Raw genomic sequence first — 17,641 nt, 5'->3', positions numbered from 1 at the left:
GCATTCATTTGGAGAACGGAGCGCTCAGGCATCGACGCGTACGCGTCTCCCACGTGTGCGCGTCGTTCTTCATTTTTGCACTATCGACGCGCACGCGTCACCTACGCGTGCGCGTCGTTTCTCTCTGTAGCCCATGTCACGCGTACGCGTCTCCTATGCGTGCGCGTCCTTGCTTGTTCACACTTATCACGTGTATGCGTGCTGTACGCCCACGCATCCTTTGGTAGCGCTCTCCTTGAGAATGTAGCGCTCAATTTGAGAATGTTGTCCCACACGTACGCGTCATCCACGCATTTGCGTGTCCTTCAAAAGTGCCACTTCCACGCTGCCGCTCAGCCCACGCGTTTGGGTAGATCTTCACAAATGCCACACCCACGCATACGCGTCATCCATGTGTACACGTGGTCTTCCAGAATTTCAACTTCGACGCGTATGCGTCACTTGCAAATTTTTCTTGCTCCACTATCGCAGGCGTTCTTTGAAAAGGAATGTAGCGCTTGCGCCCAAGGAGCGCTCATCTTGTTTTAATCATGGGCCACACTTTTAAAAGCGTGGCCTAAGGCTCCAAAGCGTGCTCAAACTTCAAAGTGTGTCCAAAATTTCTTCTTTTCTTCTTTTGAGCTTATTTTGTGCTTTTTTGCTTCTTTTTCCACTTATTTCCTACAAAATTTATCAGATCAAAAGATCAAAGCAATATACTATTTAAGCAACAAAACACTCAATAATTAAGCATGATTAATGAAAATTAAAGGTGAAAAAGCATAGAAAAACATGCACAAAATGACTTGTCATCACGTTTTTGTGTTCTTCTCCCTTGCTATGGTCGTGCTGCTTCTGGCGTAAGAGTTCGGCCATTCTTTGATTCTCGGACCTAAGGGCCTCATTGATCGCCAGAAGTTCGGCCTGGTTAGTGTTCGAGGGAGCGTGGCTGTGCTCGTCCACCATATGCTGTGGCCTGCAAAAAAAGATTAGAAAATATAGAGAATAAAGAGTTGTGGGGTTAGAAAAGAATCATGCAGTAAATTTTGACAAACCAAGGTGAGAAGAATAGCAAGTTGATGTTCATGGTTAGCTAGTTTTCTATGCTTGCAACAATCACAAAAGAAATTCAAATGATTGATGTTTCTATCTAGCTCATTTTATTAAATCTTTTCTTTATATTTCTTCCTTGAAATAAGCTTTTCATTCTCTTCTTAGCTTCTCCTTTTGGGTGCTTTGCCCCATGAGTTGAAAACAAAGCTACGACTCTAAATGCTTTGTTTTCAAGTATTACCACTTGATACATAAGCATCACAAGCATTTAATTAGAGGACTTCTTTAAGCTCATTTGTTTCTTTTCTTACTCTCTAATCATTGATGCTTAGAGCCTTGAGCTTTGAAGGAGTGCTTTTGCACTTGACCCAAGCCTTGACTCTAAGTGTCTTGTTTTTAAACTTTTTGTCTGATACATAAATACCACAAGTACTTAATAAATGAATTGTCATTGGTACTCAGAGCCTTCAGCTTTCTCATTCTTTTCCCTTTTCTTTTTCTTGCCTTATTTGCAATTGCTTCTTCAAGGTTTTCATGATTTTAAAAATTTCATAAAATATCTTAGATGAAAACTTCAATTAGACAAATTCAAATGAAATTGAGCAACAATAGTCATGCTAGCTTCCCAATACTTTTAAGCTCATGCTAACTTCTTCTTTAATTACCTTGTTTGTTTATGATCATGATGCTTAATTGCTTTGAACTCACAAAACTCAAGTTGGTAGTCATAATGTCACAGCAACATGTTACAATTCAGCAATCAAGCCATGCTTATTCACAACACACATGCATACAAAGAAGATAGAAGACAATCATGCACTTTAAAGTACTAAAAATAAATAAGAGAAAAAAGAACTTTACCACCTTGTAGTTCATCTTCACTATTGTTGTCATTTTCCTCCTATTCTTCCCCTTCTCATACCGATTTAGAGTGTTTGCTCATCCTTAAGCAATAATTAGAACAGTGGTGATGGGGTCTATGATGGATCATGAGTGTCTTACACAATAAAATGTCAGTAGTACATGTGTTTAAGCAAGCAAAATTAAAAATAACAATGAAGGCACATGAAACAGAGACATTGTGATTGCAAAAACAAGTGGGGTGTGCATGATATATTGCATGAAGGATGAGTGGCACGCCAAACTTAATGTGACACTTTCACTTGGAATGCAAGTATCCAGTAAAGATTGGAAATAAATTTTGTTGCATAGCAACACCAAACTTAGAATGTAATCACATATCAATTTATTTGAACTAAAACTAAACAAAGGAAACTATTCTATGCTAATAACACAATCACCAAGCAAATAATTTTTCACGAGTAAGGATTTCTTGGTGAGGTATTAACAAAAACAGGTAAGGAGCAAAATAAAAGAAAATATTAAAAACACAGGAATGACTAGAACAAAGAGAAAGAAAAAGTGTCACACCAAAAGAAAGATAACACTGTAAAGGCATTATGATTATACAACCAAGTGGTGTTGCTGGATTCATTGCATAGAAAATTAAGTGGCACACAAAACTTAGAAATTTAGTGTGACACTTTCATTTTAGAATAGTGCAAGTGTCCAGAAAAATTGAAAACCAAATGGTTGCATGGCAACACCAAACTTAGAATGCAATCATGTGCCAAATTATTGAAAGTAAACAAACCAAAGAGAGAAAATAAACAAAGCAGAGAAATGAAATGTTACCTAAGGTTGGGTTGCCTCCCAACAAGCGCTCTTTTAGTGTCAGTAGCTTGACATGTTGTTCTTCATTTTCTTCCTCTTTTTCCAGTTTGTTAAGAGGAATGACCTCAAGGGGAGAGAAGAGTCAGTCAGTATCCCCTATTTTGGCCTCTTTCCAGCAAGCTTCATTTTGTTGTTCACTTGATTAAACTTGCTTGCTGAATCATGGGTTGGATTGCTTGTAGTTGACCTCTTCTTTTTCATGGATATGGTCAATTGTAGCTTGGTCACAATCCTCTCTTCGGTACTCTTATTGGTTGCCTTCAGTTCTTGGATTTCAAGAATTGGATGTTGTGTGATGGTTGGAGTGTTCTCTTCATCAAAAGCCTCTTAAATTGGTGGTTCAATGAGCTCTTCCTATATGCAACTTTCTGCCTCACTTGAGTATGGACTTCCTTGATTGTCTTCCTCCCTTTCTTTTGCATGATCTTCCATTAAGTTCTTTGGGAGTGAGTCTTCATGTTCCTTTGTCACCTCAAGTAGCCTCTGTGGATATGGAATCCTAGGCTCATATGCCTCCACAACCTCATTCTTCATTGAAATTTCACTTGGTATAGGAGCCTATTCATCTTCCTCTTCCACTTCCTTCCTTACAGATTGATCTTCATCCTCAATACTTGGCAATCCAAAGTTTCTCCTTATTTGCTCTAAATGCCCATCCATCTTCTTGGAGAGGATTTCTTTTTCTTTCCAGGATTGTTTTTGTCTTTCTAAGAATTGTTCTTGTATTTCCAAAAATTTCCTGGACCATTGAAGGTAATTCTCAACTGCTGGCTCAAGAGATAAAGGTTGAGAGTAATTTTGTGGACATGGATGTGTTGTGGTGAAGTTGTTTTGAGGGGTATGGAATAAATTTTGTGAGTGTTGGAATGAGTTTTCTGTGTAGTGTAATGAATTTTGTGATTGGTGAAATGAGTTGTATGGATCTTGGAGGAAACTTTGTGTTGAGGCATAGTCAAATGATGAAAAATTTTCAAATGAAAAGCTGGGAGGTGAGGCTAGAAAATTATGCATAAATGAATTGAAGGTATGCTCAAGTGATGATGACTCTTGATAAGTGGAGTATGAACTATTGAATGCTCTTTGATTTTGATCCTTCCAATCACAACTTGAGTAATTGTTGAATTCATTATAGTATGGATCATTTTGTGGTCTTGGGGAGCAATCTTGCATGAATGTATTGGCAGCATAATCAAGTGATGATGTCTCTGGATGATTAGAATATGAAGCATTGAAATCTCTTTGGTTTTGACCCTCCCAGCCACAACATGAGTAGTTGTTAGATTCATCAAAATATGGGTCATCTTGTGTCTCTGGGAGGTGTTCATACTCTATCATTCCTTGTTGATACTCCCATCCACCATTAGCATAATGACATGAATCATTTTGTGGTGTTAGGCAGTATCTCATGGAATTGTCTTGATTATTTTGTGGCCCTGGAGCATATCCCCACTGGGTGGATTGCTCATAATCTGTCACTTCTTGGTGATATTCCCAGCCACCATTAGAATAGTCATTTGGTGATGGTTGGCAATATCCCATGAAATTTGTCTGATCAAAAGATGAAGTGAGCTCCATTTGAATTTTTCAAAACACAGTCACCAAAGAAAATTGAAATTCATCATGTTACAGATGAAAATTTCTTAGTGAGGCAATAACACAAACACCTTAGTATTAGCAGCAGAAAATAGAAAATTAAAAAGAACCTAAATGACAAAAACAAAGAAAATGCTTAATCTAGACTTATCACCCACTTAATCATTGTTGATCTTAATCAATCCCCGGCAACGGCGCCAAAAACTTGATGAGGGAAAATCGATTCCATACAAACTCACCGGCAAGTATACTGGCTCACATCAAGTAGTAAAACTCACAAGAGTGAGGTCGATCCCACGAGGATTGATGGATCAAGCAACTTTAGTGTAGTGATTAGTTTAGTCAAGCTAACAGTGGTGAATTGAGTAAAATTGAATCAGCAGAATATGGATTGCAAGGAATTTAAAGTGCTGAAAGTAAATGGCAGAAACTTAAATGGCAAGAAAAGTAAATTGCATCAAATGTAAAAGACTTTGGGTGCAGGAAAATTAAAGAGAGTAGTTGACGAAGAGAATTCTTGTATGGTTCGGAATTAATCAAAACAAGAATCAATTCGTTAGTAGCATAGTCCAAACCAACAATGAATTCTCTCAATCAAATATTTTAGATTCAAATTATAATGACCGAGATTAAGAGTACTTCAACCTTGGGTCGTTCTCCCTAGGATGAAATTGAAAGTGTTTCTCTTTCGGTTGTGAGGAAAATGGGGTTTTTTAAAAAAATAAATGAAAGATTAAAAGAACTAAGCAATAAAAGAACTAAAAGATAAGCAAAATTGTGAATTAATGCAAGTAAAGAGAAGATAAGATCAAAATTTAGTGAAAATGCTATAAATGTAATAAAGAGCCTTGACTTGGGAATGAGAGTCTAAGAATCCTATCATTGCCATAACCACAACTATGATAATTATGATGAGTCAATCTCACCTAGTTAACCCCAACCATCGAGGAGTAAGTCAAGCAAGCATAATTGAACTTAATCCATAAGTCCTAACCAACTTACCAAACTAGTTGATAAAAGGCTAGCGTCAATAGAAACAAGAGTCAACTAACTACCCAAGAATTACCACTAAATGTCGGACATTATGACTCTAATATCCTAGGAACTCAAACCACAAGTCAAGGTGGGAAAATCTACTCAAAATCTAAGGTTGGCATTTTCACAAACACCTTGTGTGCATAAAAGTAAAACATGGAAAATCGCAAAGTAAAAACGGAAAGCAATAACCAACTATCAACAAAACTAACAATAAACATCCAAACAAACATAAAGAAAGCATGAAACATTAAATTCATCAATCAAAACTTCAAAAAATGCAAAATTGCAATTATAAACAAAGTAACTTGAACCAAAGGAAATGAGAATAAAGATAATGTAATTAAAGAGGAATTGAAGAGTACTTACAATTAAAGATGATCAAAATCCAAAATTAAGCTTGCTATAAAATACTACATAAAAAATACATAAACCCTAGGAGAGCTCTCTACTCTACACTACTCCTACTCTAATACTATGAAAAACTTGTAAAAACTAAAACTAAAATGTGCTAAAGCCTAATTGCCTTCATATGTGTTGATTCTCCCTTTATATAGCACTTCAATTCAGCAATTCAGCCTTCTAAAATGGGCCAAAAGCCCCCAAAATACGCGCAGCATGTGTTTCATTAATGAAATCATGTGTTGGGTCCTGTGTGGACGCACATATGTGTGCGTCCGCACACTTTGCTGTTTTGGCTCCTGTGCGTACGCACACGCACGCATAGAAATTTCCTCTTGTGCGTATGCACGCTGGATTGTGCGCATGCACACTTGGCTGACTCGGTCTTGTGTGTACGCACGCTGCTTGTGTGCACGCACGCCTTGCTGTGTGTGCTTTTCCTTGTTTTCTTCATGTTTTCTCCCTTGTACATGCTTTTTTCTACTTTTGGCTATCCATTCTTGCCTCTAAGGCCTGAAATCACTTAGCAAACATATCATGGCATCAAATGGAATAAAGGTGGAATTAAATTGCTCATTTCAAGCACAAAATTGCATGTTTTTGCATTTAGGATCAAATCAAGGACAAAACACAAAAGTATGCTATTTTGGTGCTTAAGTGTGAGTTCATGTGCTAGAATCCATCCAAATTGAGTCAAAATATATCATCAAATATGGACTCATCAGTAGTAAATCAAGCAATTGAAATGAACTCAAGGACAAGTAACAGAAAGAAAGACTCATCAGGGATTGGAGATATCATAATCCACAATGAATCAAATAGGTCTCAACTTCCTTCTCAATCATATGAATAGATCTATGGCATGTTGAAATTGATTGAATCCCAATTTTTTGGCAATCCAATCTCTCTAATCACAATCAATCTTGCCAATTCCTTAATCTAATTGTCATGAAAAGAGGTTAAGTGCATGCCTCTCACCCATAAGCCACACAATCTCTCAAGATCTCAATTCCTCCTGAATGGTGTTGATCAAGAGAGTTGTGAAGGATAGAGCCTTAGTTCTAATGCTCATGATTTCCCTTCCGAGGCTCACACAAGCATTCAACAGATTCAAATCCCCTTCCGGAGTGAATGAATCTCAATCAAAACAGAGGATATCATATAGCTACACAAATGAATTGAGAGGAAGAAGAATTTAATTCAATTCATATGAATCACAATAGAGCTCTTTCCCTAATGAGTTGGGGTTTAATTGATCATCGCTCTAGGTCACTTGCAGGAATTTAAATTGCATGAAAGTAAATCAAACTCAATATGAACAGAAATGTAAAATTGGCAGAAAGGTAGAAGTGCAGGAAATTAAAATTGCAGAAGAGAAATTAAACTCAATACAAATGGAAATGTAAAATTGCAGGAAGTAAAAGTGTATCAGAATCCTATACTAAGCTCTCTGGAGTCTCTAATCCTCCAAGAGAGCTCTGGAGTCTCTAATCCTCTAGCCTGAGCCTCTAATCCTATTGCTTGTAGTTCATATGGGCTCAGAATGAAATTAATTGAGCAGAAATGAGGCTTCCAGGAGAGCGTAGCGTTCATTTGGAGAACGGAGCACTCAGGCATCGACGCATACGCGTCTCCCACGCGTGCGTGTCGTTCTTCATTTTTGCACTATCGACGCGCACGCATCACCTACGCGTGCTCGTCGTTTCTCTCTGTAGCCCATGTCACGCGTATGCGTCTCCTATGCGAGCGCGTCCTTGCTTGTTCACACTTATCATGCGTACGCGTGCTGCACGCTCACGCGTCCTTTGGTAGCGCTCTCCTTGAGAACGTAGCGCTCGATTTGAGAACGCTGTCCCATGCGTACGCGTCATCCACACATTCGCGTGGCCTTCAAAAGTGCCACTTCTACGCTGCCGCTCAGCCCACGCATTCGCGTGGATCTTCACAAATGCCACACCCACGCGTACGCGTCATCCATGCGTACGCGTGGTCTTCCAGAATTTCAACTTGAAAAGGAATGTAGCGCTTGCACCCAAGGAGCGCTCATCTTGTTTTAATCATGGGCCACGCTTTTAAAAGCGTGGCCTAAGGCTCCAAAACGTGCTCAAACTTCAAAGTGTGTCCAAAATTTCTTCTTTTCTTTTTTTGAGCTTATTTTGTGCTTTTTTGCTTCTTTTTCCACTTATTTCCTACAAAGTTTATCAGATCAAAATATCAAAGCAATATTCTATTTAAGCAACAAAACACTCAATAATTAAGCATGATTAATGAAAATTAAAGGTGAAAAAGTATAGAAAAACATGCACAAAATGACTTGTCATCACGTTCTTGTGTTCTCCTCCCTTGCTATGGTCGTGCTGCTTCTGGCGTAAGAGTTCGGCCATTCTCTAATTCTCGGCCCTAAGGGCTTCATTGATCGCCAGAAGTTCGGCCTGGTTAGTGTTCGAAGGAGCATGGCTGTGCTCGTCCGCCATATGCTGTGGCCTGCAAAAAAGATTAAAAATGTAGAGAATAAAGAGTTGTGGGGTTAGAAAAAGTCAGGGCCCCACGGTAAGCGCCAAATGTTCCTATGTGGATATGGACGCTCCGAGGTATAGCTCACCTCGCGGGAGTTCGAACCGGCTTTCCTTGGAGCACAAAGTGTGGAACGTCGTCTACTTATTGGGAAGACGGCGTTGGGTACCTGCAAAGGGACTCCAACGCTCAAGTAAGTAAGAATTATCTCCTACTTATGACTGAGTAAGTCACCTATATATCATGGAGATATTGAAGGTAGTTATTTGTATAATTTGTTATCGGTTTTGATGTGATCCTTGTTGGTAGCTCGAGATTCGGGGCTTTAATTTTTACGTGGAGAGATTTACGGGGAGGTTAAGTGTTGATCCTGATTCTGAAATTTCTGGTATAGACCGTTATTGGGGTAACATATATATATATATATATATATATATATATATATATATATATATATATATATATATATATATATATATATATGCTTGTATGGGAATTTATCATAAATTTTATTTCAGATAAAATAATATTATATTAAAGTAAATTTTATTTTAAATAAAATAATATTATATTAAAGTAAGTCTCAATAAAAATAATATATTTTAAAAATATTATTAATATAATATTTATAAAAATATTTACTAAATGTTAAATATTATTTTTTAATCTTAATATTTTATTTTATTTTTAACTTTAAATATTTGATTTTAATTTTATATCTAATGTTTTAATTATTTTAAATATTATTAATTATATCTTTGACTGGGCTTTGAGCGTTTTTGCCCCAATAATCACATCTTTCTCTTCTTCAATAATCACACCCACTAGAGAATCCGTCACGGTAAACATCTCTCTACTTGTTTTATGGGAGCATTTCTAAAAATGAAATTTTTTTATCATTGTTTGTTCAATTTCCAAAGATGGTCTCGTCTGGGACAGAAATTTGCCTTGAGATGGATTAAGCCACTGAAAATCAAAGGTTTGGATAGAAAGAAGCTTAGGAAGTATTGATGTAACTTTTTTTTGTGTATGATTTTTTTTATGGATAAAATCTATAAATCTTAGAAAGTTTTAAAATTTTTTGTTCTTTCAACAATGAGATTGTAAATTCCCTTGAGTTAGAGAAAAAGCAAGATCAAGATATTCGGAGTTGGTTATCTATTAAATACATGAACCGGATTGGTTTAGTTTTGGTCGGATAATAGAATTACTCGTACTCATGAACACTTTTATAAAACATAATCAATATTTATAACACAAAAATAAAAATAGAATTTTGTGCTATAAAAACAAAATAGTCATATTTCTATTAAAAAACAAGCTAAGTCCCACAGTATGGAGCATATATATGAGTGAAAAATAAAATAAATAAATATATAAAATAAAAATAAAATAAATAAAAAAACAAAAAAAAAAAGAGTAAAGACTCAATGTCTAGACATCATAATTTTTATTTTTTCTGTATATACTTTTACAGTACTTAGTACTCACGCCTCTTTTATAAAAAGAACAATTTGGCCTAGTAGCTTGGAATCTTAGGTCAATTTGCCTTTTTTTTAGTAGACTTGATAGATCGATTTAATTTATTTTGACACCCCAAATTATAATTAATTACTACTAGAGAAAGAAAATCAATTTTCAAAATAAAATGACAGTATAATATATATATATATATATGTCATCTTGTTGTTCATAAGTTATTTTTTAATCATGTTGGTTTTGATTATTAGATATTTGATTATTTTACCATAATACAATTACTTTGTTTAAAAATTGTATAAAACAACATAACAAACATATATAATTATATAATGATTGATTTAGCAATTTATTTTGTATGTTTATGAAACATTTTTAAATAACATAGTATGCTTTGCTTATCTGGAGAGGAAGTGTATTTTTTTGTAGAGCATTTAAAATTTTTTAAGAACAAAATATTGGGTTCTTTATATTTAACTAAAAAGCTGATCAATTTTTAAAGAATTTTGAAAGGAATTTCAACTATTAACATGAGGAGATTTTAATTTTCACATGTAATGAAACTACGAAAGGATTTCAATTTTCTCATTTTTGTATCTCATTTGAAAATACATTCACATGCATTAAATAATATTTAAAATTTATAGATAATAAAATCAAGGAGTAAACTACTATTTCTACCCACGAAAGTTAAGAACGCTGATATATCTAGTATCTACCTATAGAAAAAAAAAATTACTATTTGTACCCATGAAATATGGGTTCTGTACAACAAAATTATTCAAATACTAAAAAATTACCCAAAATCTCTAAATTACTCTTATCTTCACCACCACACCACCTCCTTCACCCAATCACCTTTCTAATCCTAACCCTCTTTACCCAGCCACCACCCCTCTTTCCCTTTCTAATCTCAAATCCCACCACCACCCCTTTCACTCACCACCACCCCTCAAGCTCTTCACTCAATAGTGGCTCCCGCTATCTCTCGCAACCGTCACCGAAACTCTCGTCCTTGTTCACGGATTTACCACCATCTACTTCGCCAAAATCGGATTCGCTACTTGCGCCATTGACTATCAGGGCCACGACTTCTCCGACGGCCTCATCGCCCACATCCTTGACATCAACCCCGTCGTCAACGACTGCATTGCCTTCTTCGACGAATTCCACTCTCGCTTCGATCCTTCTCTTCCTTCCTTCTCTTAGTTAAATTTTTGCATTACTATGATTGTGACGTACTATGATTGTGACGTACTGTTTCATATCATTTCATAATTCGGCACAATATCAGGAGCGGAATTAAAAAATTTCTTAGGAGGGGTTAACAAAAAAAATATAAATTAAAAAAAAAATAAAAAATTAAAAAGGAGCTAAACTAAAAAATTAAAGACTTATATATACACTTTATTAATTTGGGGGAGGGGCTATTACCCCCTTGCTTATAACGTGGCTCCGCGCCTTCGTCGCTGCACAATATGCTTTTTATATATATATATATATATTTGGTTAATTATTTAATAAAGTATACTTTTGTCAGATAAATTTTTGAAGAATTTTATTTCAAAAATATATTTAACATTCAATTTGTTTATGTTTTGTGTCTAATATTTCAAATATATTTTAATTATACTCTTGCATAAACACCATTATCGAAAACATAAACGAAACATTTATATAATAACGTATCTAGTGTTAACCATCAACTGATGTTGACATGTTAGTGTATGATTGGTTATTATATGTTGTCTTATTGAATGGTATAATTGAAATATATTCAAACTTAGATGTAAAATTAAAATAAAATATTAAAAGATAAAATTAAAATAAAATATAAAATTTAAAAATAAAAATAATATTAACTATTTAATATTTTTTTAATAAAAATCATATTTATAATACATTTAAAAATAATAATTTTATAGAGACTCACTTTACGGTAATAATATTTTTTATTAAAATAAAAATTATGATAAATATGGCTCAAAAAAATTATGTAAGAATAATTTTTTAAAATATATCATTTTTATTATATAAAAATAACTTAAATATATTTAATAATTTCTTTATATAATTTATTAATAAATATGTGATTATGGTAAGTAAATAAGTATCATATATTTATATTATTTTGTTATATAAAAAATATTTTTAAAGACATCTAAATTATTTTTATATAATAACATGACATATTTCAAAAATTATTTTATATAATTTTTTAAAATGTATATACATATATATATATATATATATATATATATATATATATATATATGTGTGTGTGTGTGTGTGTGTCAATATATGTATGAGATATTTATCATAAATTTTATTTTAATAAAATAATATTATATTAAAGTGAGTCTTAATAAAAATGATATATTTTAAAATATTATTAATATAATATTTATAAAAATATTTACTAAATTGTAAATATTATTTTTTTCAATGTTGATATTTTATTTTATTTTTAACTTTTAATATTTAATTTTAATTTTATTTTTAAGATTTCAATTATTTCAATTATATCTTTATTGGATAATATATGATATGACAATCTAATATTGCATGTGGATCAATCGAACATTACCACGTGTTAGTGAGATCTTAACATACAATTGTTACATCATCATTGTAAGTGTTAAACCTTTAAGAATATAATTGAAATATATTTAAAATGTTAAGAATAAAATTAAAATAAATTAAATATTAAACTATTTTTTTAAATTTTAGAAAAAAAACATATTTTATATTGATTAATTTTACTATACAAATATCATCCTAAGAAAAATTGAGAACTAATATTTTTTTAGATAATATTTTTCTTTCTTAATTTTTAGTGTTTTCTCACCCAATAATTAATTGTTAATTGGAAAAAAATTAGTTACCAAACAAAATCATAGTATAATTGGGAGGCCATTCTATTTTATGTCACTACATTGAGGGTAGTTTTGGAATTTTATGCGCGAGTTATGTATGTTCCCTGTGTGAGAACTGAACCCAACAGAAAGGGGATAAGGAGCAAGAGCGAGCAACGAAGGAAGAGAGAAAGAAACAAACATGGCTTCTACTTCCATTAACACTTTCACTGGTTTTGTTGGATGGAAATCTTCTTCTTTGTTTCCACATTCTAATGCCTTAAACGCTACACTCTCACTCCCTTTCAACCCAAAACGGCACTTCTCCGTTACTTGCTCCGCCTCTTCTTCCGGTACCACAGTTTTTTCCTTCTTCTGATTATGCTCTTCATTTTGTTCAATTTAGCTTCTTTTTCTTTTTTATTTTCTTCCAGTTCATTTATTTTTCTGGTTCCTAATATCATTCGGTTTTAACAAATTTGTTGCTTTAGATAGTGGTGCAAATTGTTATAGGGTTCTAGGAGAGGGTAATTCGGGTATTTTTGAGTCTTTGAGATGAATCAATTATTGGAGATTGTTGAATTTGATTGATTGAAGGCATGGAGAAAGAGGGGAAAAGGTTCTGTTAACAATTAACATTCATTTGTATGTTTTACAGAATGAGTAATATTGTTCAAATTTGGGAGACTGCTATAAGCATTTCATTCTCTTGATTACTCTTTCATTTCTCGATTATACTCATTTAAGCAAGAGAAATTCATGATGTTTGTGGTGATTTTGTCTTCAGATCCTCTGCTGGTGAAGGCTGCCAGAGGAGAACCTGTTAGTCGGCCACCAGCATGGATGATGCGCCAGGCGGGAAGGTACATGGCTGTTTACAGAAAGCTTGCTGAGAAATATCCATCCTTTCGAGAGAGGTCGGAGACAACTGATCTCATTGTGGAAATTTCTTTGCAGCCTTGGAATGCCTTTAGGCCTGATGGAGTGATCATTTTCTCTGACATCCTTACGCCTCTTCCTGCATTTGGGGTCGAATTCGACATTGAAGATGTAAGGGGTCCTGTTATTCAGTCCCCAATACGCTCCGAGGAGGGATTAAAGGCTCTGCATCCAATTGACCTGGAAAAGCTCAGTTTTGTTGGAGATTCACTCAAGATACTGCGCAGGGAGGTAAACCTAGTTGCATTACCGCTTCTATATATCATGGCTATCCTTCAAAGGAGCCGTTTTCCTTACTTATTGCTTTTTACTTAGGTTGGTGGTGATGCTGCCGTTTTAGGTTTCGTGGGAGCACCTTGGACAATAGCAACATATATAGTGGAAGGGGGTACGACACGCACCTATACAACCATTAAGAGTATGTGCCATACAGCGCCACATTTATTGCGGACTCTACTCTCTCATTTGGCGCAAGCAATAGCAGATTATGTTGTTTTCCAAGTGGAGTCTGGGGCTCACTGCATACAAATATTTGATTCATGGGGTGGACAACTACCACCTGATATGTGGGAACGCTGGTCAAAGCCTTATATCAAAGAGGTAATGTAGAAACAGTTCCCATTTATTTTCATCTTATTGAAATTGTGTTCTAATTTTTCAAACTGTTCTTTTCGGGATCCATGTCATAGCAAGCCTAAGTGTATGTATTTCAGCTTTTGCTTATTTGTTTAGTTGAATCTTTGAACTAGACAAACCATGTGTCGCTTTCAAAAGTTTGCAATGATTACAGGTTTTGTTTTATGTAAATTATTGTTTTGTTCCAAGCTCTCATGATTGTCATTTGGTTGGTAAGTAATAAGATGAGCTAAGAGCTTGTAATTTGTAAGCATCGAGTGGTAAATATGCTCACTGGATGTTGATCTTGGTCTTCTGAATTTCGGAGAGAAAAGTCCAAATCAGAGGCTACACCTTCAAACTTTTCTATTTAATTGAAACTATGTTGCTGTTAGTGCATCATCATAATTTATAAAACATAAAATATTTGCAAATTGAACGTTGGGTGCAAGATGCTATTGTTCCATATTTTTTCCTCTTTTGCCATGTACTGATTTCTAAACTTCCAGATTGTAGATTTGGTCAAGAAAAGATGCCCCGAGACACCGATTGTTCTTTATATAAATGGAAATGGTGGCCTCCTTGAGCGTATGAAAGATACTGGAGTTGATGTTATTGGCCTGGACTGGACTGTGGATATGGCAGATGGAAGAAGAAGATTGGGTAGTGGAATAGGTGTGCAGGGAAATGTGGACCCTGCCTACTTATTCTCCCCACTTCCTGCCCTCGCTGAAGAAATTCAGAGGTTGGCAATTTAATATCTTTTTAACTCTTGACATTCTTCATTCTCGATAGTCATATTCTTTACCTGTTCAGCCTGCATTTCCCCCATGTTCATGATTCAGATCCAGTGCGATTGTCAAGGTTATTATTCACATATACCTTTCTTGATATTTGGTTAACTATCTGCATAAACGGGAACAAGTTTATCAAACTCGAGAGCTCTCCTAAACTCCAATCCAGGAGTCCTGGAGTTTAGATGAATCTGAATCGTAAGAGGTTAACTTTGAAACATGTAAGCTTGATTCGGGTGCATAAACTTGTAAACTCCTCGGAGAGTTTATTAGTTTAGAGAGGTTGATAACCTTGGATGAAAATTTTGAAACAAATATCAAAAGATAAAAAGAAGAAATACTGAAACAGATGAAGCAGTGTGCAAATGGTTGGAGATATTTTATAAAAGGCATTGTTACTAAGTTATTTAATTCAATTTCAAAATAACTAGTGAGTTCAATGAGAGAGTCTGAAACTTGTGTGCTTGAGTTTTGTCTTACTTGATGAATGCTGTTGCGGTCACTTTATGTTATGTTAGTGGTTTATGAGAATGGAGAAATGGATTTTATTTTCTCTCTTGAATTCTTAAGCTGATATGTATTTGTTAGGGTTGTGAGGTGTGCCGGGCCTAGACGGCACATCCTTAATCTCGGGCATGGTGTTCTTGTTGGCACACCTGAAGAAGCTGTTGCACATTTCTTTGAAGTTGCTAGGAGCTTGAAGTTTGATACACTTTTTCAAAACAAATCTGCAGAAGATCCTAGATTGGTAGCTTAAGGACAAATGCCACATTACCTATGCCATGTGTATTGCTTTGGTCTTTGGTGAGTGTAGAATAGAGCAGGCTAGTCCCTCCTCATTCTTCTGTAACTTTGTGATGATTAGAGGTTGAGGATTTGCACATTGAAGTGCCGGCTAACTGATCAAACTAGATGCATTTTCATTTTGTATTCTTCTGTATTTATTGTGGAATATGATAATCCAATGAGGTTCACTTCCAAATAGTTTGTATAGTATTTTTACCAGTAATAACATTACGGGAATATCAATTTTTTTTTTTAAAATTACGGTCCACTTTGTTCTGACAGTATACATTATGCATGTTACAAAAGATTTATAAAATCAAACTACTTTTACAAAAAGAAGTCGTAGGTTGACAAAAGTCTCTGACTAAGAAGACTAAGGTATCTGTAGATAAAAAATCAAATAATAAGATTTTTAGTTATTATTTTTATATAAAAAAGTCTAATCTTTTTATTAATAATTAATTTTAACATTTGTTATCTAAAATTTAAAACAATTTAATATGTATACTCTTTCATTTAATTAGGTATTAACTATTAAGTCTGTTGTACAAATAGAAAAAATTAATTTCTATACTTGCTATTTAAAAATAATATTTTTTCTCTCTATGTATATAAAAATATAACTAGATATTAGCATAAAAAAAATTATACTGATAGTTATAAAATTAACTCAAAATTAATTTTTTTAAAATAATTGAATCTTGATTCTAACTTTAATTTAATTATAACATTAATATTTTCTCCAAATTATATGTAATAAATATTTGAAAGAAGAGAAATGAAAATATAGATTAAAAAGATAAGCGGTGAAAATTTAAAACTAAATAAAAAAATTAAAAAATTACGTATATGATAACAATAATAATAATATTTTTTATTTAAATTATATTATTTTGTTAATTTTTTTTTGTAGAAGAGAAATATAGAAAAAAAATAGAGAATGAGAGAAAAAAAAGAGAGAAAGATAAAGATGAAGAATGAGAGTGAGAGTTTGTTAATTTTAGAAGAAAATATTTTATTTTGATTTTAAAAGAATATCGGATGATATATTTTGATTTGTCAAATTATTAATATAAAATATAAATTATATATAGAGTAAAAATAGTAGAGAGAAATAGAAGAATGGAGAGAGGTAGATGAGAGAATTTAGGAAGGGAGTTTATTAATTTTGAAAAAAAATATGTTCTCTCAATTTTAATAAGAGTGTCATGTCTCATGTGACACATTTGATTATTAAATTAGATAGCAATATATGATACATAATATAGGTATATTTCAATTTCAATTTTAATTTTAATGCAACTAAAGAATGTCATGTTGCACATTTTAATTGTCAAATTAGTAATTAATCATTGATATTGATAATGATATATAAAATCGATAAAGTGATTGAAAAAATGAGAGAAATAGAGAAAGGAAAAGGGAGGAGGGGAGAATTCTTTAATTTTAGAGGAAAATATTTGATTTCAATTATGTAGTACATTTTGGTTGTAAAATTAGTAAGGAGGAGAGATGAATTCTTTAACTTTAGAGGAAAAGATTTAATTTTAATTACAATGAGAGAGGGACATGTGACATATTTTAGTTGTAAAATTAGAGATATATAATAGGATAATAGATTTCACTATTTGGGTAGAATCCTTGTTGTAGTAATAAAATATTTTTATTAAATTTTAAATATATTTAGATACATCTTTTAAAAAAAATATTTATTAAACAAATATGAGCAAATGACGTTTTTAAAAACTTTTTTTAAAAAAATTATTATGATATGAAAGATTTTTTTTATAAAAAAGATTAAAAAAAAGGTACTTTTTTCAAAAGTAAATCTAAACTGATCCTAAATTCTATCTCTACTAAGAC

The 17,641-nt window shown here is 33.3% G+C and overlaps 1 protein-coding gene across 1 annotated transcript; it reads left to right on the top strand.

Moving 5' to 3' along the window:
* The first annotated feature begins 12,719 nt into the window (after window positions 1-12,719).
* Window positions 12,720-15,974, top strand: HEME1 (Uroporphyrinogen decarboxylase). Its single transcript, XM_016316075.3, has 5 exons — window positions 12,720-12,997; window positions 13,432-13,814; window positions 13,899-14,183; window positions 14,708-14,943; window positions 15,581-15,974. Exons 1-5 carry the CDS (start codon window positions 12,847-12,849, stop codon window positions 15,747-15,749), a joined length of 1,224 nt encoding a protein of 407 aa, XP_016171561.1. The 5' UTR covers window positions 12,720-12,846; the 3' UTR covers window positions 15,750-15,974.
* The last annotated feature ends 1,667 nt before the right edge of the window (window positions 15,975-17,641 follow it).

The sequence above is a fragment of the Arachis ipaensis genome, chromosome B8, assembly GCF_059453495.1.
Source record: "Arachis ipaensis isolate K30076 ecotype BB chromosome B8, ASM5945349v1, whole genome shotgun sequence".
NCBI classification, from domain to species: Eukaryota; Viridiplantae; Streptophyta; class Magnoliopsida; order Fabales; family Fabaceae; genus Arachis; species Arachis ipaensis.
This window is presented reverse-complemented; position numbering and strand designations above follow the sequence as displayed.